At 41.3% G+C, this 18,222-nt stretch overlaps 1 protein-coding gene and 1 pseudogene across 1 annotated transcript; one reads left to right on the forward strand and one right to left on the reverse strand.

Annotated features, from left to right (window-relative positions):
• The first annotated feature begins 6,770 nt into the window (after positions 1-6,770).
• On the forward strand, positions 6,771-12,258 carry LOC103722815 (annotated as a pseudogene).
• Positions 12,259-13,160: 902 nt separating this feature from the next.
• LOC103722805 (beta-glucuronosyltransferase GlcAT14A) lies at positions 13,161-16,906 on the reverse strand. The gene is made up of 4 exons (XM_008813496.4): positions 15,546-16,906; positions 15,389-15,464; positions 15,170-15,285; positions 13,161-13,884 (listed from the first exon to the last, which is right to left on the reverse strand). The coding sequence occupies exons 1-4, from the start codon at positions 16,030-16,032 to the stop codon at positions 13,376-13,378; spliced, it is 1,188 nt and encodes a 395-aa protein (XP_008811718.2). The 5' UTR covers positions 16,033-16,906; the 3' UTR covers positions 13,161-13,375.
• Positions 16,907-18,222: the final 1,316 nt, after the last annotated feature.

The following is an 18,222-nucleotide window of genomic DNA, read 5'->3' on the forward strand; positions in this document are numbered from 1 at the left end:
CTAGCTAAGACTTTATAAACTTACATGCATGATTAAAATATCAGTATCATCATGTTGCATACATAGCCATAGCTTCTGGGATCATGCAAGTTACTTATGCATTGTAACATATCATGCATGAAACATATATTCTTAAAATAAATGCTTAGGAAACATTAATAACATGACATGATCCATAACAGGATTAGGACAGGTTACTTACATTCTTCACTAATCATGCATACAATTCAAATTGTATAAAAACACTGGTTCATCTTATAAAACGTAATACAAGATCTACGATAGGATTAAGACAGATTACTTACAGCAAATTCGTTATCCCAAGTTTCTTACGTCCTGGTGACGGATCCTGAGTCACCTAAAAACACATTATAATAAGCATATTATTTTCTTTTTACTTGTTTGGATCCTACCCGAAATTTAGCCCAAGTCTAATGTGTTCATATTGGAGCCTTGATTGGGTCCATATGGGTTAATTGGCCTTCTAATTGGTCATTAGGCTTAATCCCAAGTTTAATTGGGTCTGCTGGAATTAACTCCACTCAACTGGGTTCGGACCCAAATCAATTTGGGCCTAATTTGGTTCGGATTTGACCCAATTTGTAGTTTGGGCTCGTCCAGACTTAGCCCAATTAAATTGGGCTCGGGTTCAGGTTCAATTGGGTTCAGATCCCACTCAATCCCTCATCCGGGTTCACCCAACTAGATTGGGTCCGGTTTAATTGGGTTTACTTAACCCATTTCGATTTTTTGGCTTAACGGGTTGCGGGTTCGGATGTGGATCCGAACCCGATTCCGGCCCGTTAACCCACTCTTTTCTTTTCTCTTCTCTTTTTCTTTCTTTTCTTTTCTTTTTGTTTCTCTTTTTGTTTCTTTTTCTTCACCGTTTCTTCTTTTTTTTTTTCTTCTCCTTCCCGAAGCTTCCTTTCATCCCGATCTCCCATTCCTCCTCTCCTCTCCTCTCCGGCGAAGGGAGGTCGATGGTCTCCTCCTCACGGGGAGGGGGTCGGACCGCGATCGGCGACGCCCGCAGCCGAGCTCTCGGCTTCCTCGATCGAGCCCGCGGCCGAGCTCTCGGCTTCCCCGGCCGAGCCCGCAGCCGAGCTCTCGGCTTCCCCGGCCGAGCCCACACCGGCGACGCTCACGGCCGTACACGGGCAAGTCCCCTCCTCCTCTCCTTTTTCTCTCTCTCCTTGGTTCCGATCGGAAGCCCTAGCCATTTCGGCCGGTCCTCCGGCCTTCTTCTTCTCCTCCGGCCGGATCTACGGCCTCTTCCTCCTCTCTCTCTCTTTCTTTCTTTCTTTCTTCTTCCCTTCTTCCTTTTCTTTTCTTTGGTCCTTCCCTCCGGCACCACCGCCTCTTGCCGGAGAGGAGGCAGTGGTCCGGCCGGGGTTGGCGGCCTTGTGGCCACGCCGGTTGCCGGCTCAACCTGACCGGCGGCCCGAGGCTGCCCCCGAGCCCTAGAGTAGCCGCAGCCGAGGCTGCGGTGCCCTGCAGGCGGCTCTCCCCGAGTGGTCATCGGGCCTGGCCTTGGGCCGCGGCCGTTCTCAGGCCGGTCCGAGGTCTATGGGTCCGGCCCGTGACCCTTCTCCCTTCTGCCGGTCTCCTCCTCTCTGTCCCATAGTTGAAACAGAGGGGAGAATACCCCAAAGAGAGTTTCTCCACTCCCTAAAATTTTATTAAAAAGGGGCCTCTTACCTGGATTTTTGCCGGTTGCCGTTGGGCAGTTCTTCCTTCTCGGCAAAGTCCCTCCTTCTCCTAGGGCTGTGGGGTACCTTCTGCTTCCAGCTCTAGGGCCAAGCTCTCTGGCACAGTAATTCCAGGGGGTTAGAGGTTTAGGGGGGTATATCAAAAATCAGGGTTAGCAGGTTTTAGGGCTATAAAAACTTGGCTTAGGATTTGACCCCAAGGAGAGGTGGCATCTTCTCCTTCCTCAGAGCCCCGGGAGCCACCAGCTGCCCTCCCCTTTCGGCCAGCTCACAGCTCGGCTGCCAAGGGAAGGAAGAGGTGGCGGTTTTCTGTTGTGCATGCTCTGTGGGGGGGTCTCTCCGTTGGCCACCTGGTGGTACTGTCCTTTCAGCCCTCGGGGAGATGGCAGCCTACTCTTCTTGGGCCTGCAAGGCCTGCTAACCCTTCCCTGGCCCAATACTATTTAACTGGGCCCTACAGTATTGGGCCCGATCTGTATTGGGCCCGGACATTACATCCTTCCCCCCTTAAATAAATTTCGTCCTCGAAATTAGTCATACCTTAAGGTTCAGGCTTTAAAAGTATTCAACCATCGAGTCATCCTCGAGATCTCAGTTAGTCTCCCCCTTAAAATGCTTGCTCATAAGATTTTGGCAAAATCATGGCATATCAAAACTTGACCCCTTTTTGTCTATGATACATAGGAGTTTTTTTTTTTTTGGTCTCTTCCAAAACAAGATTAGTCTTCCTACCTTAGATTCTAAATACTATAATCCTTGGCCCAAGAAATTAATTGCTTTTGATTAAGTCCATACAAAGATCTTAATCGGCTTAACAGAAATAGGTGAGAGCATTAGCATCAAATACTTTTCATAATCTATAATCCTCTTTCTTCTCAGATATATTTTCTTTTTATATAATAGTTTCATGCATAATTGTCATACAAATTTCATCCTCGAAGAATATAAAATCTTTCTTGTCCAAGCCTTAAACAACTTATGAATGAACCCTATCTTGCTATCAAAATAATTAACTTCAAACTAGAAGTATTATCCACCGTACTCAGTATCAAGTTAAACTTTCAAAATCACCTATATACTGATACACAAATAATCACAATGTACTTTAACATTCCATGGCTAGTACTCCACTTAATATCAGTCAAAATCTAATTTAATCATAATCCAAAATACAAATTACTCCATCGAGAAATCTCCAAAATAATTTATTCTTATTTTGGCATGGCTTGCTAGCATTCTAATTCAGAACACCAAAATCCTTAGTAGTCTTAAATTTTGAATTCTAATACCATACCTGTCATAATCATGCCCCGAGAATGATTTTGTATTAGCCTTAACTTCTTTCTTTTTGTTGCTCATTGTCGTCTATCAAAATATTTATGTCAAGCAATTTTCGTGACTGACCGATGATGCAACCAATAAAATCTTTTCTTCCTTTCCAATTATACGGAATTTCACTAAATGAGATTTAACTACCCCTGTCCTTATTAAAATTTGAAATTTTTACTCATAATTAACCTATTGCTCTGATACCACTAAATGTCACGCCCCGGACCCGGATCCATGACACGGCCGTGCTATTGCCGGCTATGGCCCACAGTAGCACGCAGCCTCATACAGGGGTAACAGGTAGCCACAAGGATTCAAACTTATATATATGTTAAAAGTTTTTGCAGTACAACCTTGAAGTTTGAAACCAAAAATACAGAACTTCTATGCTATTCAAATGTACAAAAGTATATAAGCTTTTCCAAAAATAACGAAGCTCTGTAACAAAATAAAAACATATCTGATGGCGATCACTGGTGAGGATCTGAAAGAAAACGAAGCATAAACAGATGTGAGCTACACGGCTCAGTAAGTAATCCTGCATAATCCTACCGGATCAACCAGTAGGCTAAACATGTAAATCAGGGTTTGAGAAGCTGACATGCATGTTTATCTAATAATCATCATGGCACAATATGTATGCAATTTAAACAAAGCAGTAGTGCAAATCACAAAATTTTCATAATATATGCATATGAAACCGTGCCCCCGGCATGCCGTGGTCCATTCTCTCGGATGCTACTGCGAAGTCAGACTCGACCACTGGCGGGGCCAGCTCAGTTACTATTCAGCCACTGGCGGGGCAGGCCCAGTTACTATTCAGCCACTGGCGGGGCAGGCTCAGTTACTATTTAGCCACTGGCGGGGCAGGCCCAATTACTATTCAGCCACTGGCGGGGCAGGCCCAGTTACTATTCAGCCACTGGCGGGGCAGCTCAGTTACTATTCAGCCACTGGCGGGGCAAGCTCAGTTACTATTCAGCCACTGGCGGCTCAGTCATTCTCAGTAGCATCTTTGAGCCCATCATAGTGCCTCTGGGCTAGCTAAGACTTTATAAACTTACATGCATGATTAAAATATCAGTATCATCATGTTGCATACATAGCCATAGCTTCTGGGATCATGCAAGTTACTTATGCATTGTAACATATCATGCATGAAACATATATTCTTAAAATAAATGCTTAGGAAACATTAATAACATGACATGATCCATAACAGGATTAGGACAGGTTACTTACATTCTTCACTAATCATGCATACAATTCAAATTGTATAAAAACACTGGTTCATCTTATAAAACGTAATACAAGATCTACGATAGGATTAAGACAGATTACTTACAGCAAATTCGTTATCCCAAGTTTCTTACGTCCTGGTGACGGATCCTGAGTCACCTAAAAACACATTATAATAAGCATATTATTTCCTTTTTACTTGTTTGGATCCTACCCGAAATTTAGCCCAAGTCTAATGTGTTCATATTGGAGCCTTGATTGGGTCCATATGGGTTAATTGGCCTTCTAATTGGTCATTAGGCTTAATCCCAAGTTTAATTGGGTCTGCTGGAATTAACTCCACTCAACTGGGTTCGGACCCAAATCAATTTGGGCCTAATTTGGTTCGGATTTGACCCAATTTGTAGTTTGGGCTCGTCCAGACTTAGCCCAATTAAATTGGGCTCGGGTTCAGGTTCAATTGGGTTCAGATCCCACTCAATCCCTCATCCGGGTTCACCCAACTAGATTGGGTCCGGTTTAATTGGGTTTACTTAACCCATTTCGATTTTTTGGCTTAACGGGTTGCGGGTTCGGATGTGGATCCGAACCCGATTCCGGCCCGTTAACCCACTCTTTTCTTTTCTCTTCTCTTTTTCTTTCTTTTCTTTTCTTTTTGTTTCTCTTTTTCTTTCTTTTTCTTCACCGTTTCTTCTTTTTTTTTTTCTTCTCCTTCCCGAAGCTTCCTTTCATCCCGATCTCCCATTCCTCCTCTCCTCTCCTCTCCGGTGAAGGGAGGTCGATGGTCTCCTCCTCACGGGGAGGGGGTCGGACCGCGATCGGCGACGCCCGCAGCCGAGCTCTCGGCTTCCTCGGCCGAGCCCGCAGCCGAGCTCTCGGCTTCCCCGGCCGAGCCCACACCGGCGACGCTCACGGCCGTACACGGGCAAGTCCCCTCCTCCTCTCCTTTTTCTCTCTCTTCTTGGTTCCGATCGGAAGCCCTAGCCATTTCGGCCGGTCCTCCGGCCTTCTTCTTCTCCTCCGGCCGGATCTACGGCCTCTTCCTCCTCTCTCTTTCTTTCTTTCTTTCTTTCTTCTTTCCTTCTTCCTTTTCTTTTCTTTGGTCCTTCCCTCCGGCACCACCGCCTCTTGCCGGAGAGGAGGCAGTGGTCCGGCCGGGTCTGGCGGCCTTGTGGCCACGCCGGTTGCCGGCTCAACCTGACCGGCGGCCCGGGGCTGCCCCCCGAGCCCTAGAGTAGCCGCAGCCGAGGCTGCGGTGCCCTGCAGGCGGCTCTCCCCGAGTGGTCATCGGGCCTGGCCTTGGGCCGCGGCCGTTCTCAGGCCGGTTCGAGGTCTATGGGTCCGGCCCGTGACCCTTCTCCCTTCTGCCGGTCTCCTCCTCTCTGTCCCATAGTTGAAACAGAGGGGAGAATACCCCACAGAGGGTTTCTCCACTCCCTAAAATTTTATTAAAAAGGGGCCTCTTACCTGGATTTTTGCCGGTTACCGTTGGGCAGTTCTTCCTTCTCGGCAAAGTCCCTCCTTCTTCTCCTAGGGCTGTGGGGTACCTTCTGCTTCCAGCTCCAGGGCCAAGCTCTCTGGCACAGTAATTCCAGGGGGTTAGAGGTTTAGGGGGGTATATCAAAAATCAGGGTTAGCAGGTTTTAGGGCTATAAAAACTTGGCTTAGGATTTGACCCCAAGGAGAGGTGGCATCCTCTCCTTCCTCAGAGCCCCGGGAGCCACCAGCTGCCCTCCCCTTCCGGCCAGCTCACAGCTCGGCTGTCGAGGGGAGGAAGAGGTGGCGGTTTTCTGTTGTGCATGCTCTGTGGGGGGGTCTCTCCGTTGGCCACCTGGTGGTACTGTCCTTTCAGCCCTCGGGGAGATGGCAGCCTACTCTTCTTGGGCCTGCAAGGCCTGCTAACCCTTCCCTGGCCCAATACTATTTAACTGGGCCCTACAGTATTGGGCCCGGTCTGTATTGGGCCCGGACATTACAAAAAGAAAGGGAATAGCGTGGGCAACGGAAACGAGAAAAGACCTCTGTTGGAGTTTTCAAAGAAAAGAGAGAGAAAAGTAGCATTTTCATATAAGAATAAGATTTCCATCTTTCATAGAAAAGAAAAACCCATGAATGACATAGAAAAGCTACTTTTCTGTTGGTTGGGAATTGAGACCTTTTTTTTTTCCAAAACTACCTTTAAGCTATCAAAGTCAATGAATAAGATTTTTCCTTTTAATAAAGTATAATAAATATTTTATATAATTTTTTTAGGAAAGTAGATGCTCAACTAAATATAAGCCACTCTGAAATGACCACTTTTTCATGGATAACCAAACATGCGAAAATCATTTTTTCATGCATTATATTCTCAGAAATCAGATTTTCAGAAAAAAATATTCTAAATAGAAAAAATTCTTCCCGCGAACCAAAGGTGTCCTAAAGGACTTCTACATGAGAATTTGATATTTAGTTTCTTTCCTACTTGATCTTTTCTGCCTTTGTTCATCATGACTTGTGCAAGTGACGTTGGGGGACACAGTTTATGAATCAGCTGTTAAATTAGAGGACCTACCCCTGTTGGATGAGCTTCTTAAGGGTTTGAAGCTTGAGATGAATTTTAGTAAGCCCAGCAAGATCCAGCCCTTCCGCCGCACAAGGACTTGGTGGCTCAGGCCCACAATGGGTCTGGAAAGACTACGTGTTTTGTGCTTGGGATGCTGAGCCGAGTCTGGAAAAAAGATACCACAAGCAGTATGCATATGTCCTACCAGAGAGCTGGCTATCCAGGTTTGTTAACTTGATGCATTTTGTATCCTGGCATTTATCATGTCATTGCAGTTTGTGACTTAATGTACAATTTTACAGAATCAGGCAGTTCTTTTGGAGATGGGAAAGCATACTGGTATAACTTCCATATGCGCTCTACCATCGGACTCAACAAATTATATCCCAATTTCGAAACGTCCACCTGTAACTGATCAAGTAGTCATTGGCACTCCTGGGACCATAAGAAGGGGATGTCGGCAAAGAAGTTGCCCACGCAGGATGTGAAGATCCTTGTTTTTTATGGGGCCAACCGCATGTTAGCTGAGGTGGGTTTTGTATATCTTCTCAACTTGAATGATTGTTGATATGTTCATGATCATATAACATTTATTGTCATTTTTATAACATAGAATGATTTTGTGAGCATACATGTAATGGTGACTGTACAAATGTTGGTACATGTTCAATTACAGTCCTCATCCATGCAATGACCCTGTAGATAGGGTCTCTGATTATTGGCATGGGATATTTTATTTTGTTTGCTACGTCAGTCCATCAATATGTTGAAATAATTGCACTAAAATCGAGCAGCAAGGCTCATTCCTTCTATATATCAGTTATTACCATCGATCCCTATGCAACTTTTTCCTAGCCAAATCATATCCAAATCGTTAAAAATAGTCTTGTCCTAAATTACCTTCTTATTACTTCCATGTGTTTTTTTCTTTCTTCTCCTTTCCTTTTTTTTTTTCTGGATCTTTAAGTTGGACCTATCATTTCTAGGGCTTTGTAGTCAAAGTCTTTTCCCAACAAATTGGGGTTCGCTTGGGTGCACCTCTTAGGACCAATCTATGCGCGCGCGCGAGAGAGAGAAAGAGATCCTTTTTTTCTGCTAATTTTATTCGATCATTAAGGCCAGCATTTTCAAGTTTATTGAGATCACCGTAAAGGCTGAATGCCATTAGGCTTATCCTTAAAAATATTACTGGGTTTGTGAATCTTTGGAGAGCTGGGTTACATTCAAGATTCAAAGAACCAGTTTCAGTTTTGGTTTTGGTTGGGCCTGCTAAATTTTGATAATTCTGATCCAAGTTTCATGAGTTCTGGAAAAAAAGAAAAACCAGAATAAGCTAAAATAACATATATAACAAAATTTTTGTTTTTCTGGACTTACTGAGTGTTTGGTTTCAATACTCTGGATTGAAATTCTGAAATTACAAAAAATAAATTTGTATTTGTAGCCAATGAAAATGCTATACAATCATGTTATGCATCAATTTAAAATGTTTTTTAGTATTATACTACCAGGCTAGTTGTCTAATATAACCTAGCTGTCTAGTATGTAAATATGCAAGCATCTATCAGAGTAAAATATACAAATTTTAACTTGCATTTGGATATTGAATTGAAATAGTGACGACCATTGTAGAAATTTTATTTCTTATTGGTTATGAGTGGGCATATTATCACTCCTAGGTGATTTATTGTCCAAATCTTGAATAAGAAAGCAGCTTAATTCTGTCTTATACTCAGAATTCTGAAAAGTCAATTATTTTGAGAGATGGTTTTCTTTTCTTGGTATTATGTTAGTATATTCAATTAATTGGCATAGAATGTGTTAAAGTAGTCTTTTCCTCCTCCTTAGGAAGGTATATATCTATTTATTTAGATTAGATATGCCAACAAATAAAAGTCACTTGAACTCTATGTCTGTTGGGACCTTTTCATTTTACTTAAAAAGGCCTGGAACTCACTCTGGTTAGCCAACTATACATATAACATATAAAGGTGATGCAAAGAAGCCAAGCAGTGAATTAATATTGCATCAGTGATCTGTTCCAGTCACTTTTGACAAAACTGGACCATAGTCAAATGAAACAGGCTGAAATGTGAAACTAGATTAGTTTCAGGATTAATTTATCTGCCACAACCGAAACAAATTGGTTTTGGCCGGATCTTGTAGCCTTGGTTGTGGCAGTTTACTTTACATTGTTTTGCTGTGAAGATCAAACCATATAGAAAAAGTTAGATTTCTTCCTGTTAAAATTTCTTGAACTTGTGCTATGGTCCTGAATTTTTCCAGTGAAGGTGAGGTGCTGATGCCTTCTATTGTCCTAAACTTGAAGTTACCATGCAAATGAAGTTAAGAAGAAATCAAGATGCCACAATTATCCCATAATTAGTCTTGGACACTCCTAATACATTGAGATAAAAATATGTAAGTGCCAGGAGAGAGAATGAATTAAATAATTTCACTGGACATATGGAACAACTCTGATAGTGACTTTGTATTTGGCTGTTCATGGCTTATTCAAAGAGTTGTTGAATAATTTAAAGAATCAAGCCAAAACAGAAGGAATATAGTTTTAGATGGATGACGTATGCGTGTGCATGTTAAACAATTGATGAGCTTCTTGAATGTTTTGTATCATGTTTTTGACTTTATGATAGTTATAGACCTAAGTATGCTTCAAGAGTATCATCAGTACCAAGATATGTTCTTTTTTGATATTGTTATGCTATTTGGAACCTGGAGCAGTGTATGATTGTAGCTGATCTGAGCACGCTTTACATGTTCTATAAATGAAAACATCAGTTGCATGAATATGAAGCAATCTATTCCATCTGTTGAATGTTTAATGCTATAAGTGCTGGTGGCCTAGATGTCTGAGTTGAAGAGTTGTTGCCTGATTCATTTTAGGTCAGGTAATTTTTCTGGGTCTAGATTGTTTTCCTTTAAGTTCCCGCCCCCTTCCCTCCCCCTTTTCCTTGTAAAAGACTCTGAACTTCAGAAGGCTTCTTAATTCAGTTAAGTTTATCTCCCATTGCATAAAATTATCTATCTTTTGCATGATTGTTGAACCTTTTGCTTGGAATATCTGTACAACCTTTACAATATAGTTTATTCAGAGCTGTTTTTCCTGATAAGGTCCTCTTGCTTTTCATTGTTTCCTTGAAAGAGTGAGAAAGCATCAATTGGCTTGTCGGGAGAGGATACTCTGAAAATACAGAAAAGGGACTCTGTGCAATGATATCTGCCAAAAAAAGTAACCCAAGGTAGGGCTGGTCATCTGGAGTCTCTCCTTCAAAGTCCACCTCTTCTTAAGAGAGGAGTGGTTTCATCATCTCACTGAATCTTGGGCATGTTGATTCATGTGATAAGCAGCACCCCCCTTCCTTCCATGCTTCATAGGCTATTCACAGGAGGCAAAGAAGTTAAGGGAAATGAAGCATCCACTGCTTTCAGAGAGCCGTTCCCATTCTGTGATGGAATACACATTCTTTTAATTTTTAAGCTATTCACAAATTATAGCAAGAAGGTTATTTTCCCAAAAAGGTATGTTATATCTATCATGCACAAAGAGGGTTTTCTTTTATGCAAAGCTCTCACCTACTTTTATTCCTCAGAATTGTTGTCACCAGGAAAGGTCATTTCAGTGTTACATTTATTGGTTCACGATGTGGTGAAAAGTAGCAGTCTGAACCTTGTTTGTTGCTTTAGATGTAACAAACATATCTATTGGTAGATATTATTTGCATATCTTATTTTAATGGCTTAGGATGCTTATGAGTTAAAACATTTCCACTTCTCGCCGAAATGATTTTTTCTTTTCAGTGATCTACTATAAAGATAATATAAAAATGTCTAATTTGATAAAGTTGAACTTATTGTTCTTTTTCTTGTTAATTTTGGCACCAGGTGCTACTCTTCTCTGCTGCCTTTAATGAATCTGTCAAGGCTTTTGTATCAAGGGTGGTTAAGGATGCAAATCAGATCTTTGTGAAGAAAGAAGAGCTCACATTGGAAAAAATGAAGCAGTACAAGGTTCAATGTCCAGATGAACTTGCAAAAATGGAAGTGATAAAGGACAAGATTTTTCGAATTTTGACAAAAGGTGGGGCAGACTATTATATTTGTCCGGACAAGGAATAGTGCCACCATGTTACAAACGGAATTAGCTAAGGAGGGTTACGAGTGCATGTCAATTCAAGGTGCACTCAAGCAGGAAGACAGAGACAAAATTATACAGGAATTTGAAGTTGGACTAACCCGTGTCCTCATAACGAGTGACCTTCTTGCTTGAGGTTTTGCTCGAGAACAGGTACTATCATGTATTTAAGTGGAGTTAGCTTTCCTAAGTTCTATAGTACTTGGGTTTCGAGTTCTAATTCATTTTTTTTGAAAGGTTAATTTGGTTAAAAACTTTGATCTTCCTGTAAAACATGATACTCCCTCAGAACCTGATTGTGAAGTTTACCTGCACAGAGTTGGTAGAGCTGGATGTTTTAGGCGCAAGGGTAATTTTCAACCACATTTTGATCCTTTGATCTGTAACTATTAAGTCTGGTAGATATGAGTAGCATCTTGCTTCAGCTTTTCTTGCAGCAAGGATACAGGGTTTTGATAGCCATTTTGGACAATAAAAAAGACAAGTTAAAGCTCGTGAGACTTGGCCCATGTTAGCTTTACGTGCCTTAAATGTGCTGAAGGATAATTTCAAGTGGATCCATAATTGAATAGTCCATCAGTTCATGATTTCAACCTAGTTCATGGATGGTTGAAAGAGCTCTGGTCGAGAGGTCGGTCTGAAATGTGAATGCAGCACAAATGATGTTGATGATTCTTGATGGGACTCTGAATTAGGCTGAATGGCTAAACGGGTCCAAGGGAAGGGCTTATGATGCAGTTAGTGATATGTTGCCCAGAAAAGAAGAATGGCCGAAAAGGAAGATGCTGGGGGGAGGTGCCACTTATACAAGAAACTCTTTCATAGATTCAGGGTTCTCGCAGAAAGCCTGTATTTGAAGAAGTGTTTATGTGATACTGTGTTATCATCCTTCATTGTCGCAACTCTCAAACATTATTCTCTGCATCATGCATAGCCGCTAAAATTCGGTCAAGCATCTGGGACAGACTGCTTCATAGACATGGATTGGGATGCTATGTTGATCTATCAGAGTTCTGCCCTGATGCAAGGTGAGTAGAACACTGGGAGCTGCAAAAGATGCCCCTGTGATGACCTGAAGGTAGCTCTCATGGCTTGTTTTAATGCTGATCAATCCCTATCAATACTAGCTCTTCTCCCACAGTGTTGATATACAATTAGACAGGCTTGTGACACCACTGGATATTATGAAGCTTGTATATGAGGGTGACAAATTTGATGCGGAACATATTTGGAACATATTCTCTTAGTGAGCGACTGATTTTGAAACATCAAAAAAAAAAAAAAGGAAAAAAGATAGAAGGGGTGGTAAAAATTTATCTAAACTTTGCGAAGTCCAAACCATGTGTTAAACAAAAACATTTGAAGTACATAATGTTGTTGAAATCAATTTCTGTCAGATATCATGCTTTTCTTTGGTTGATGTTTACAGTATTCCAACTATGAATTTTTTTTAGGCTTTTTATGTTTTGAAAAGAATTGGTATCAGATTCACCACTTATGCATCACTTTTGCATGCTTAACCGAGTAAGTCAAAACTCGAGCTGTGCACAAACAAGAAGCTTTTTTTTTTCCCCTGGTTGGAAACAGTACGAGCTTGTTAGATTACCCTCAGTGTGTATATCTTTCTTTATTCCTAAGAATATCACAAGAATGCTGCCACCTAAATTTAGGTTCAAATCTTAAATAATGGCTATGCAGGGAGAAGGTGCAAGGTGGTTTCCTTGAACTGGTTGCTGATTGAGTGCTAAGGGGATGGTAGCCAATTCTTGTTTTGGTGCTCTCTTTAAAATATGATCATCATTAATTGCTAGCCAAGCGAAGAGTATAGCCTTCATAGGAACTGGATCTTACAGGAAATGATAACATGAATTAGAAGTTTCGATCGGCCCATCCCTCTCCAGATGGATGTGTTCCTACATGCAATTATGGTAAATTTACAGAAGAATTAGAAAGGAAGAAGCGAAGAAGGTTGAAAAGAACCGATTTGATGCTCGAACTACTGAACATCATCCAGTTGATGCATCTTCTCGAAAAATATGACACAATGCACTAATCCTTTCTTTTTCCAATTTTTTCATTCTTAAGAGAACTTTCTGGCTCATCATGTAAATAATGAAGAAAGATGACCTCCTAGTTTGGGCCCAAAAACAAGCAAACACCAGGATGGTCAAGTGTGAGATGCCACTTCATGAAAAATCTCAATTTATTGTAGTATTTCATTCAACTTGGACAATTCATTTGTTTATCTGTATCACAATATATCTGGTTCCAGATTGATCATTATATTAGCCCATCTCCGCCAATTCTGCAAAAAACTCTATATAGCTTCAATCAAGCTCACCTTAGCTTAAAAGAAATTTCACCAGCACAAATTTTTCTCTATACATTTCCCTAAAGTATTCACCTGCATTGCCTTCTCAGATTTTTATGGGAGAGCAGCTTTGTTAAAAGAACTTTCAGTCTCCTAGAGCCTGTTCCTGGTCTTAGAACACCCATGTTCTCTCTTCGAGCACCAGAGCACACACCATTTTTCCCATCCAAACACCACCCGCCGTAGGTGAACTGCCCATTTCGCCTTCGGAGGAGCTCCCTATCGATCTTGTCTAGCACTGGATCATTCTTCTTGAACTTCCTTGCAAAGGGTCTGCTGCTTAGAATCATCCTTCTATAATCCTGCAGTCCTAGAGTGAGTGGATGCTGCTTTGGTGGATTGTCCCACTTGATATAATGTAGATCATGGTTTACTACAGTGTTTTGATAATTCTCTGAGTTGCAGATCACTGTTTGGAAGTAGCCCTCAGGTGATGAGATGAAGTTGGTGTAGTAGAGCAGGAGGGTCCTTGGTAGATTGTCCCAGCCTACCACACTGTACTCTGCGAAGGATCTCGAAAGTATTGTCCAAGCTGAACCTGAAAAACAAAGAGTGTGAATCCAATCATGAATCCAATCTTTAGTTTTCGGAAGAAAAATGGCAAAAAACCAAGGTTCTACAATTAATTATATCTTTTCAATTTAATGGCAATGATAGATGTTTCAGAATTATCATCCTATCATCTCTTCCTAAGAGTAATAATACCAAGTTACCAACCTTTGAATCTGGTGGTCAGCTGACCTGCAATTAGATTTTTTACTATTTATATGTATCAATACATTAAGCAAGCCAATTAATGTTGAAATCCATTTTTAAGTTCTGAAAAGGGCCCTTGAACAAGGGAGAACTTTTTCAGAGGTAACAAGTTGAGTCCCCTGCACTCTCAGATGGTCCTCTTCAATAGAAGAGAGGCATGTGATGCTGAACAACCCATGTGAAAGGCTGAAAGCAAACAGCTTACATTGATGTTAGTAAACAAATAAATAAAGTTGTATTGGGTTTGACCTTTCCCCAGATGCCAAGGATCTTGCTCACATGATCATGTCAGTATGACACATGTATCCATCATTGGTTTCCATTGTATAGAATATGTCATATTATGGTTAGTGCATTGCACCTTGAACTGCACTAATTCATAAACAGAAAACACTGTCTCTATAATACCATATATTGAATCTCTCAATGTCGTCGACTGTCATAAATTTACGTTTGTGGAATAACATTTCTATCGTATTTTAAGTTATCGTTCTCTCTTCTTGGATCTGAAAAATTAATAATCATCGATGAGGGTTGTTGCAACTCTTATACAATCTTCTTCTCTGTTAAATATTTAGTTAGGTTGTATGCATTTATGAATTTGTTTATCCCCACATGTATGTATTCTCCGAGGGGCGAGAATAGAGATTTATTTTTCGAGGGACGAGATCTATTCTTAAGGACAGTGATAATACGCCTCAACCGATGATAAGTTTTCTTTCCATCTGTGTTCTTTTACGAACACTAACTAGTTTGAAATAGAATCTTTATTGAGTTCTGCACCATTTTGTTTTACTTACTGTAATTTAGTTTCTTGTGGTACATGCATGTCTATATGCATTGCCACATGACAAGATGGATGTGCATTGTTACTGACATGTGAGCAGCATTAACCTCAAGATTCCACACATTTTTCAGAGCTTGGAGTGTACTGTTAATGTAACATGAGTTTTGTCCTTTAACATAAAATTATATTCTAATGCATCCATATCATGATGCTATCATGACATATGTGGTGACAGCTAATGAGACATAATTCTACAGGAAAACTAGTTAAGAGTAAAAACCTGTATAGAGCTTGAAAGCAGTAGGCAGGCTCCTCTGTTTGGTAGACCAAATAATCTCTGATTTATTGAGACTGTAGAGCCCAGGGTCTATGATCACTGGCCTTGCCCTCTTGTTGCTATAAAACCAGAAGGATTAAAACTTCAGGTAACAAACTCCACTCCTATGAACCAAAATCACAAATCTTTTTAATACTCAAGAAAAATAAAAGAAAAACTTACATTTTCCATCCTAAGTGGCTGGAGTGTTGTATGAAGTTGAGATCTCTAGGCAATTTAGAGAAGGCCGCAATTAGATCTGTAAAAGGTGTTTGAGAACTATCATTGCAACAATTATTCAAATTGCCCAAAGCTAGCCTTGTGGTCTTAAGGAACTTACCATCTTGAGTGATAAGTGGGTAGTCTGAGGCGCTTAGATTGATGAACCAGTCCCATTGGCAGCTCCTCAGAAGAATGGCCATTGCATGGAGGGTGGTGGAAAGCATGGTTGGGCCTCTGTAAGTGACGACGTTCGACTTCCCGATGATCCAAACATTGCCAGTTTGGGTGAATGTTGGGTGTTTCGAGATGAATTCGGATAGTCGGGCTCGTTCCGATGGCGATGCCTTGAGGTCAAGGTGGAGGAGGTAGTAGTTGGCAGGGTGGTAGAGAGCAGTGAGGCTGCGCTGCAGCCTATCGACATCGCCTTTCGATGCAGAGATGAGATAGGCAAAGGTTACTGGATATAATTTGGTATGGGAGGATGGCCTGAGATGGCCTGCGAGGTGGAATGTGGAGTTTGGTTTAGTTAAGAGAGAAGGAATGAGAAGAAGGGAGAGGAGCAATGATGTGAGGATGAAGGAAATCATGAAAATTTTGATGCCCATCTTGGAGTGAGTGAGAAGGGTGGCAAATCATGAAAATTTAATGCTTATGATAGAAATTACACAATTAAACACACACACACACACACAGAGAGAGAGAGAGAGAAGCTAGCACAATCAAGAAATATGGTTGATCAGAAGAGGAAGGAGACTGTAACAGAGTTGAGAAAAAGCACTATAGTTGCACTAATTTTCTTCTAATTCTTTAATAAATTCAGGGGGAGGTTTTCCTTCCTCCTTTCCCATTCCAAAGAAAAGAGGGAAAATCACTACAGCAGAGTGGATTGCAGAAAAGTGTTTCTTGAGAGAAGATTACAGAAAGAATTTGGCTAAGAACATTAAATTTCTTATATCTATGAGAGGTTTAGAACAATAGTATGAGATAAGATGGCTGAAGATTGAGATATTCTCTATGGTTATGGAAGGAACACAGTGGATTCATGAAATCATGTTTCCTCTCAGAGAGAAAGAGAGACAGAGAGAGAGAGAGGGTTGGTATGGTTAGCAAATCATAGAAGTGTTGATGCTTATCAAAGTAATAGCACTATAACATAATGAATTGAATCAGAGGAAAACAAAATTTACTTTCCAAAAGTCTAACTCCAAAAAGAAACAGGGGAGAGAGAGAGAGAGAGGTGGAAGGAGAAAAGTAGTTATCTTGAGTGGTGGTAGTTAATGTGTTCAAGATTGGACTCATCCATGATGGAAATAAAAGAAAGCAGCCACGCAGATTAGATACTGATTCCTTCCTTGGAAGGGAGGATTCCAGTTGGCAGAACAATATCAATCAACAAATAGGATCCCTTTTGGCATGGCTAAAATGTGAGGCCACCTAGCTTTGGTATTGGAAAAGATAAAGTTCTCTCCAAGGGACATTGTCCCATGAGTCATGTGAAGCTTGGACTCTTGGATGATGTCTAAAATGCCCAAAATAAACCTCAGCCTTTTCTCTTCTTGAAGCCTCTCATCAAGCAAGAAAACTTGTTGGTTGTTGCTTAAAATACTAATCCTTAGTCACAGTACCTGCAACACCAACCCATGATAGGGAAGAAATTTGTGGATATAATAATTTAGTCACTCCTTAGATTTCAAAGAACTCTATCTTTTAGTGATCTATGGACATGCTAAAAGCTCTTGGGAAAAGATGGCTTAAAATCCACTTCTTTTTGTTGCAACATCAGTATCTATAATTCTATGTAAGCACTTTGTGTTTATTTGATTGTGTTTTAGTGGAAAACTAATTCTAAGTCATTTGTTGTAACTAAGGCTGCAAATGGGTCGGGTCGATCCGTGACCCGACTTGACCCAACCTGCGTAGACCCGACCCGACCCAAATTTTAGGATCCGCGGATCCGGGTCGGGTCCAAAAATTGGACCCGAATCATTTTCGGGTCGGGTCTGGGTTTACCGAACGGACCCGACCCGATTCGAATGGACCGAAGAGAGAGGGAGAGAGAAAAAAAAAAGAAGGAAAAGCTCGGATTCTCTCTCAATCTATTACACTGTTGTAACCTCTGGTGTCTCAGTAGCTGGGTTTTTTTTTCCTTCTGTTTTTTGGTTTTTGTTTCTTTTGACTTTTGAAGGGAGAAAGTGAGGGAACGCTGAACTGAATATGGGTCATGTAATGGAATTGGATTTTGAAAGAAGGTCTGGGATTTTCTTTGCCCTCCTGAGAGGGGAGCTGGGAGACACCAAGTTCCGTCCAATCAGTCATATAGATAAAAAATAGTGTGATATGAAATTTGGCTTGTAGACGGACTTACATAGTTCGTCACGGGTCATCTGTTCTGACTGGAGGTCAATTGCAAGTCTTTCAAGTCATGGGTCACCCAGCACCTCATAGTTGTGATATGGCCAAATTAGATTTGTCCAAAATTCTTTCCCAAAAGCACAAAAAATGGATCCGATTCGGATCCGAACCCGACCCGACTCGGATCCGGCCCCGACCGGACCCAACCCGATTTTCAACCGGGTTGGGTCTGGGTCCAAAATTAGGACCCGAACAAAAAACCGGATCCGATCGGGGTCACTCAGGACCCGACCCGACCCATTTGCACCCTTAGTTGTAACTTGGATTCTTGGGTGTTAGGTTTCCTTGCAAGTCTGAGAATCTACATGTGACTAACCTGGTAAGTTGAGTTATAGCAAATGAATGGCCCATAATTGAGCTTCTTTTCTTATATGATTAATTTG

This window comes from Phoenix dactylifera, unplaced genomic scaffold (assembly GCF_009389715.1).
Source record: "Phoenix dactylifera cultivar Barhee BC4 unplaced genomic scaffold, palm_55x_up_171113_PBpolish2nd_filt_p 000447F, whole genome shotgun sequence".
NCBI lineage: Eukaryota > Viridiplantae > Streptophyta > Magnoliopsida > Arecales > Arecaceae > Phoenix > Phoenix dactylifera.